Genomic DNA, 8,868 nt, shown 5'->3' with positions numbered 1-8,868 from the left:
CTTTGACGTAAAGAAATTTCTGTCGTCCTTACCGGGGGTTGCAGCTTTTCAAAGTCTGTGTAAACGAGAACTTGTGTTAATTGCTAATTATCTAGACATAGGTTTTACTACGGATATGAAAAAGGATGATTTGATAAAGGGTTTGATAGGACACTTGGGTATTGTAGAGGAGAAGGCAGAAGTTTCAAGGGTAAAGGAAAGTGATAGCATAGAAGCTTTGAAACTTAGAATAAAGCTGAACTAGATAGCGAACGAAAGAGTAGCTGCTGAACGTGAAAGAGTAGCTGCGAACGTAAGAGCGGAAGAAAGGGAGAGAGAGGAAACTTGAGCGTGAAAGAATGGAACACGAACTAAAGTTAGAGGAAATTAAGGTAAGACACAGACAAGGTAGTGGAGATTTTGATGTAGCTAAATACATGAAGATGGTTCCCCCTTTTAATGAAAATGAAGTAACTAATTATTTTATAACTTTTGAGAAAGTAGCGAAAGGAATGGGCTGGCCTAAGACCTCATGGTCTATATTATTACAATGTGCATTGAAAGGTAGGGCTCAAGAGGTATTTTCTAGTTTGTCTGAGGAGACGTGTGGTAATTATGACGAATTGAAAAAGTGTATTCTCAAAGCATATGAATTAGTGCCAGAGGCTTGCAGGTTGAAATTTCGTAGGCTTTTTAAGACAGGAGATCAGACTTATGTAGATTTTGCTCGTATAAAAGCTAAATTGCTTGACCATTGGTTGAGATCTAAAGAAATCTGTGATTTTAAAGGGTTTAAACAACTAATAATGTTAGAAGAATTTAAGAATTGTCTATCTAAGGATTTGAAGGTACACTTATGAAGGGAAAAATTTGGTTAGGGGTAGAAGCAGCAAAGAGGGTTTTCAGGAATTGAAAAGTGGTAAGAGTAAAACTGAAAACGCAAGTGATTTGGATAAAAGCGTTGTAGCTCCAGTATTGAAAGGTAATAGTTTGCCTAGTGGGCAGAGGATGCCAATTAAGTGTTTTAACTGTGGTAAACTGGGCCATAGAAAGGCCGACTGTTGGTCCTTAAGGGACGGTAATAGAGAGCATAAACCAGTTGCTTTGGTAAGCAGGGTAAGTGCTGATAGAGAGATTAGTGCATTAAGTGAGGGTGGGAAAAGCCCTGGGTTCTCTGATTTGGAGAGATATAAGTCATTTGTGTCTTATGGTAGTGTAGCTACAGGAAGTGGTAAGGGCAGGAAAGGATTAGTTATTCTCAGAGATACCGGGGCCCTACAGTCATTGATTTTGAAAAGGGCATTGCCTGAAGGTTTCGAGTATGAGGGTAAGGAAAAGGTATTAAGAGTTTTCCAAAAGATAATCTCTAGTCCGTACGAGACTGTGGTTCTGCAGTCTGATTATGCAACGGGTCCGGTTAGGGTTGCCGTTGTGGAAGAAATTCCTGTAGAGGGAGTAGATTTAATATTGGCCAATGATATTGGTGGTAATAGGGTTTTAAGTAACCCACGGTTACTTAATTATCCTCAGTTTTGTGCAAGCACGGAGAGCTTGGAAGGAGAATTTCCTGGTATTTTTCCCGTGTGTGCTATCACACGGTCAATGCGGAAAGTGGAAGCTAGTAGGGATTCTAAGATTGACTTCTCGAAGTGTTTTCTGGGAAAATTTGGTGATTGTTCTGAACAAGGTAAGGTTTTAGCTGTATCTAGAGAGAAATTCATAAGGGATCAGGAAAATGACCTAGAGCTAGCAGAGATAGCTGCAAAGGCTTTTTCAGATAAGGAAATTGAGAACATTCCAGTTGGGTATTATGTCGAAAATGGATTATTGATGAGAAAATTTAGAGCCTCTAAGGTTGCTGCCGATGAAGAATGGAAAGTTAATTACCAAATAGTCGTTCCTCCAAATTACAGACCCTCTATTTTACATTTAGCACATCAGAATCCATTTAGTGGCCATTTCGGAGTCAATAAAACTTTTTACAAATTAACTAAACACTTTTATTGGCCTGGGATTCATTCTGATGTTAAAGCATTTTGTAAGACTTGCCATGTGTGTCAAATGATCGGAAAACCGAACCAAAAGTTGACTAAAGCTCCCCTTGAACCCATACCAGCCATGGAAGAACCATTCCATAGGGTAATAGTGGATATTGTTGGCCCATTGCCAAAGTCAAAAGGTGGAAATCAGTATATACTTACGATCATGGACAGATCCACTAGGTATCCTGAGGCCATTCCGTTGCGGAATGTCTGCTCTAAGAATATTGTAAATGGGATTACGATCATGGACAGATCCACTAGGTATCCTGAGGCCATTCCGTTGCGGAATGTCTGCTCTAAGAATATTGTAAATGGGATGTTTACAATTTTTTTTCACTCGGTTTGGTTTGGATTGCCTAAAGAGGTTCAGTCGACCAGGGTTCAAATTTCTTGAGCAAAATATTTAGACAGGCAATGCAGGAACTAGGAATCAGGCAGGTAACTTCATCAGCATACCATCATCAGAGCCAAGGGGCTGTAGAAAGGTACCATCAAACCTTGAAGACCATGTTGAGAAAATTTTGTTTAGAGAACAAAAGCGATTGGGATAAAGGGGTCTCTTTTTTTGCCCTTCCTTCTGTTTGCCCCTTCCACCTCCAGAGAAACCTCCCTAATGAGTCGTTAGGGTTTTCCTTTCGAGTTGGTATTTGTCATCAGGTTAGAGGACCTTTAAAATTGATTAAAGATCAGTGGATTAATAATGTTGAAGATTCTAATTTTGTTGTTACTGTTTCAGATTCCAGGGAAAGAATCGGGAAAACCTGGGACATAGCTCAGCAGAAGATGAAAAAATACTATGATTTAGGAGCCAAAAAAGTTGACTACAAACCAGGAGATGAGGTATTGGTATTCCTTCCAGTAGCAGGTCAGCCATTACATGCTAAGTTTTCTGGGCCTTACATAATAGAAAAGAAGGTAGGAAATACGGATTATGTTGTTCTTACTCCAGATAGGAGAAGGAAAAAGAGGTTGTGCCATGTTAATATGTTAAAGCCATATTTTTCAAGGACGCCAAAGCCAGTCTTGTTGAATATAAAGTTAAGTAATAGCAATCAAGAGAAACTTAAACTTGAGACTGAGGTTGAAGACTGGCCTATTTCAAATTCAGATGCTTTAAGGAATTTGAAGAATAAATTGGTTCATCTTGAGGGAAGTCGAGGTCAGGAGTTGAGCGATTTACTCTACGATTATAAAGATGTATTTTCAGATGTTCCGGGCAGGACCTGCTCATTACAACATGATGTTGATGTTGGCAATTCAAATCGTATTAAACAGCACCCATATCGCTTGAATCCACTTTTAAAAGGCAGAGATTGTTGAACGGGAAGTAAAATATATGCTCGATCATAAATTAATTGAACATAGTAGCAGCCAGTGGAGTTCCCCTGTAGTACTTGTCAAAAAAAATGATGGTCAATACCGTTTATGTTTTGATTACAGGAAAGTAAATGCAGTCACCAGGACAAATTCATTCCCAATTCCTAGGGTGGATGACTGTATTGATCGCATTGGAAAGGCCAGATTTATCAGCAAGTTTGACATGTTGAAGGGTTATTGGCAGGTAGGTTTGACAGACAGAGCCAAAGAGATATCTGCTTTTGTTACACCCACTGGTTTATATTCCTGCAATGTCATGCCATTTGGAATGAAAAATTCGAGTAGTACTTTTCAGAGACTCATGAATATGATTACCAAAGACCTTGAAGGGTGCACTACGTATATAGATGATGTGGTAATTGTTAGTGATACGTGGGAAGAGCATGTCAAGAAAATTGCTGCATTTTTACAGAAACTCAGAGAAGCAGGTTTGGTAGTGAATTTAAATAAATGCGAATTTGGGAAAGCCAAGGTAGTTTATTTGGGTCACGAAGTGGGTCATGGCAAAGTAGCACCAAAAGATTCAAATATTAAAGCAATTTTAGACTTTCCAGTTCCTAAAGATAAAAAGGGAGTAATGAAGATATCTGGGTCTTGCCATTATATTATAGGAAGTTTGTGGCTAATTTTGCAGATATAGTTGCACCACTAACAAATTTGTTGAGGAAAAGGGTTGATTTTAAATGGGATAACCAGTGCCAGGAAGCTTTTGATAAAGTAAAATCTATTTTGACTACTTCCCCTATTCTGAAAGCACCAGATTTTTCTATTCCTTTCAAGCTAGCAGTGGATGCCAGTGACATTGGTATTGGTGCAGTATTACTGCAGGAAGACGACACTGGGGTAGAGCATCCTATTGCTTATTACTCTAAGAAATTGAATGATTCTCAGAAGAAATACTCCACCATTGAGAAAGAAACTTTGGGTTTAATTTTGGCTTTACAACATTTTGAGGTATATACCAGTACCACCTCTTCATTAACCGTATATACAGACCATAACCCATTAAAATATTTGAATCGTTTCAGGAACAATAATCAGATATTAACAAGACGGAGTCTATTTTTACAACCCTACGATTTGAATATCCTACATATCAAAGGAAAGGAGAACGTCATTCCGGATGCATTGTCAAGGATGTGACTTGCTATATTTTTTGACCTGATATTTGTTGGATGCAAAATATATATTACATATTTTTTCCTTTTTTAGGGGGGAGGTGTAATATAAATAAGTAATTCTGTTTTGAATAGTTCGGGAAAAAGATTTAGACAATTGTCCAAATGCCAGTTAACTACTTGTTCCCCATTTATCGATCAGGAACGAAGGTTTCGGAGGTCACGTCACAGCAACGAGAGTTATGGTCGGGAGTGAGAAGGTGTCTGTCTTCAAGGAAGGTCACTGATACGTTTAGAAGATACATTGTTGGATCCGGTGTTTCGCCGTTGAGTTGGAGCAAATAATTCCGTTCCCATCTGATGGTTGTGGCTGTATGAGAAGCAGCGTTGGCCCTCTCGAGTTACGTTGGTGTGGCCGGTTTAGATGTGGGAATTTCAGAGGTGTGGCTTCGTTCCTGGATTGTGCTTTCCCAGGCGTATCTTCGTATCGGTTGGCTGAAGAGAACCTCTCGCTCAAGAAATTGTTGTTTCGGAATACTCCCTATTCACTCGGAGACCTCTAGAACTGCTTGTTTGAAATCGGCTAAGTTTTGTTTTGTTATTATTTATTAATTATTTTTCCATGAATATTACCTGAGCTCTTAGATCCCACCGGTCGTTATCTGGAAGTGTTTGTTATTTAAGCATCATAAAAGTTGCTTTGAAGTGTTGTTTTGTGTGTAATTCTCCTCCTATAATTGAAACCTGTTTTTATGTGTTGTGGAATAGTTCATGATGTGACATCGTAACAGGTATATATTTATATATGTATATATCTATATATATGTATATATGTATATATATACGTATATATATACGTATATGTGTCTGTGTGTGTCTGTGTGTGTGTGTGTCTGTGTGTGTTGTGTGTAAACAAAAATCAAAGCCCAAAGACAAGATGAATTCTTCTCTCTTAGATAAAACATAGTTAGAATAATTAAAAACTGGTTTTGGAGTCTACGAATTGTGGGATCTGGATTCCTAAACGACCCAGTTTTTTAAAATTAGTATTTTGACTGTTTTATCTAAGAGAAGAATTCATCTTGTCTTTGGGCCTTGATTTTTGTTTACCAAATTTTCAACCAAGTTTTAGTAGTTTTTATTTGCCACTAGAAATCCTCTTTGGTTGACTTCGGTCGTTACAACTCCCAGGTGACTTACCCGGTTTACAGAGAGACTTGCAAAGCATTGCTTACAAAGCTTCTCTAAATTATCTAATAACTGGTTTCCTTTGTTTCGCAAAGATGATTATATGTTATTAAAAACCTTATCCAATAACCCAGACATTGTCATAACCAGACCGGATAAAGGAAGAAGCAAAGTGATACTAAATAAAAATGACTTTGTACAGAAAATGGATGATATTCTCAAAGATACCACTAAATTTGTTGAAGTAGGTGTTCCAACACATCAACCTGTATTTAAGGTGGAGGATGAAATCAATAGATTACTCAAAAGTCTCAAAGATCAGAATATTATAGCTGAAAGCACTTACCAAGAATTATATTGTTCAGGTTCATCCTATGGTGTGTTAGATGGACTTCTTAAAATTCATAAAGATGGTGTTCCTTTACGACCCATTTTGGCAGCCTTCAATACCCCAAATTACAAGATAGCAAAATTCTTGGTACCATTGCTACAGCCATTTGCAAATAATGAATAAGTTTTACTCAATTCTGCTAACCTTGTACCTGATATTCTACCACAGGATGTTGACTTATATATGGTGAGTTTTGGATGTCGCATCTCTTTTTACGAACTTACCGTTGCAGGCGGCAGTGCAGGACACTCGCTTTATTTTTAACAATAAAATTTTTAAACAAGTTGATGGAGTTTCGATGGGGTCGCCACTTGGCCCAGTTATGGCTAACGCTTTTATGTGCTCTTTCGAGGAACAGATGCTGGATGGGTGTCACTTATCATATTGCCCTCTCTTTTATAAGCGATATGTGGATGACACTGTTGCTCTATTTAGGTCCCGAGAAGCAGCCGGAGCTTTCTTGGAATATATCAATGGCCTTCATCCTAATATACATTTCTCAACTGGGCATGAACAAGACAACCAACTTGCTTTTTTAGACGCTTTAATGACTAGGACAGAACATGGTTTTCATACGAGCGTCTTTAGAAAAACGACGTTCACAGGTCAAGGTACTACTAACCTCTATAGCAGCTGTTCCCTAACATTTAAGTTAAATAGTATTTCCACGCTATTACACCGTGCTTATACGTTATCTTCCAGCTGGCATAACTTCCATAGCGAAATCCAGTTTTTACTCCAGTTTTTTAAAAACAATTCGTAGGTATCCTCCAGCCTTATTCTTTAAATATCTTAATAACTTTTTAAATGATAAATTTCAGCCACGTCACCTTGTCCCGAACGTGCCCAAATGATTAATATATGCATCTATACCTTTCATTCAGTCCAACGTATTTAAGGTGCAAATACAAAAAGTAATTCAGAAAACTTTTCCGGCTGTAAATCTTAAGTTGATGGTTAAAAATCCTAAAACTCTGGGTTCTTTGTTCTCCCACAAAGATAAACTTCCGGCTTTGATGCGATCTTTGGTGGTATATTACTTTACTTGCCCGAAATGTAAGATCGGGAAATAAGTGGGAGCCACCAAAAGATTGCTCAAAGTCAGAATCGATTCTCATCTCGGAGTCAGTCACCGTACGGGATGTACTTTGAAAACGAAAGAATTCTCTAACATACGAGAACATTGTAATAAATGTAAAACATCAGTTTCATATAAGGATTTTCGCATTATCACCCAAGCGCCTAATGACTGTTCTCTCTCTTTTTTGGAGTCGTTAACAATCAAACAGCTTGTACCCCCACCCCAATTAAACGGTCAGTACTTCCTTCACGGTTCTATTTATAGCACAGTTGACGTTCTCCTTTCCAAACCAGAGAACGCCCACTCAGTTTTTTTAACTCCATAGTGATAGGTACAAACTTAAGCATCTTCACTTTTTTATTAAAAAAAAAAAAAAAAAAGTTCATTTTTTAAATTATCATATTCAAATTTTATGTCGTCCATTTTTATTGATATCAATACTGGGTCTTTTTTAATTTGGATATTTTATATACTTTACAGCCTTGATGATGAGACCCAAATTCTCGAAAATTTGGACAATAAATGCATGATGCTACGCTGGCTTTTCTCCATCCTATTTATATTATATATGTAAACGTATGTGTATATATATATATATATTATTATATATATAGTATATATATATATATATATATATCTATATATATAATATATATATATAATTATATATATATATAATTATATAAAATCATTCATATCTATAATATATATATATATATATATATATATATATATATATATATCATTCATATATAAATATATATATATATATATATATATATATATATAATATATAAATTTTATATATAATATATTATATACAGATATATATATATATATATATATATGTATATGTATGTATGTATGTATGTTTATATGTATATGTTGTCACATTTGATTCCGTGTGTTAGTATTTCGTGGACTGAGTTCCACATTGCTTAGCTTTGTGTTATAGGTAGGAGTATTAAGGTTTTCCTAGTTTTCACCTCCTACTTCTTACTACCTTATTATTATTAGAATATTAATATTTTGGCTTGCCTATTTGGATCCAATTTGTCATATATTGAAGTATGTTTTCTCTCTTGCTTAGGGCTTAGTGTATTAGCTTTAGGGTATGTTCTGAGTTACCGAGAACCAGGTATTAGTTCTCCTGTTTATTTACTTATACGTCAAAATGCATTTATCCTCACAAGGTTGATTAAAGTTTTTCTAGTTTATGATGAATATTGTTAAAAAACTTGAGTTACAGTTTCTGCTTTCCTTGGCACTGAGGCACATTAATGGACTGACTGCAATCCTACTGAATATAAAGAACTAATAGAACCTGAATTGCAACCTGGGAAGTTGTAACATGAAAGTAAATATGAATATGAATCTTTTATTGGGCAAGAATATGCATACATCTTAAATCTTTACCTGTAAATGTTTCAGAGTATGTATGCATGTAGAACAAAATAAAACTCATTAAAAGACAATGTACGCCACAAAATCCTTATATTTCGAAATGCAAACTTGATCACTGGTGAATCTGCCCAGTTGGTGAACAGGAATCCAGAAGTTTGTTAATCTAAAAAATACATGAATTTTGTCGCGTAAATAATGTTATGGGCCTTTTTAAACCTCACACAACACTTAGATTACACAAGAAGACATTCATGTATGAATGCATACAATCGTCGAGAAACGAAAAAA

The 8,868-nt window shown here is 36.2% G+C and overlaps 1 protein-coding gene across 1 annotated transcript; it reads left to right on the top strand.

Moving 5' to 3' along the window:
- Positions 1–338: 338 nt before the first annotated feature.
- LOC135201883 (uncharacterized) lies at positions 339–2,415 on the top strand. The gene is made up of 2 exons (XM_064231182.1): positions 339–736; positions 828–2,415. Exons 1-2 carry the CDS (start codon positions 339–341, stop codon positions 2,413–2,415), a joined length of 1,986 nt encoding a protein of 661 aa, XP_064087252.1.
- Positions 2,416–8,868: the final 6,453 nt, after the last annotated feature.

Source organism: Macrobrachium nipponense, chromosome 28 (assembly GCF_015104395.2).
Source record: "Macrobrachium nipponense isolate FS-2020 chromosome 28, ASM1510439v2, whole genome shotgun sequence".
Taxonomy (NCBI): Eukaryota; Metazoa; Arthropoda; class Malacostraca; order Decapoda; family Palaemonidae; genus Macrobrachium; species Macrobrachium nipponense.
Note: the sequence above shows the minus strand (reverse complement) of the source record. Positions and strands in the feature narration are given on the sequence as shown.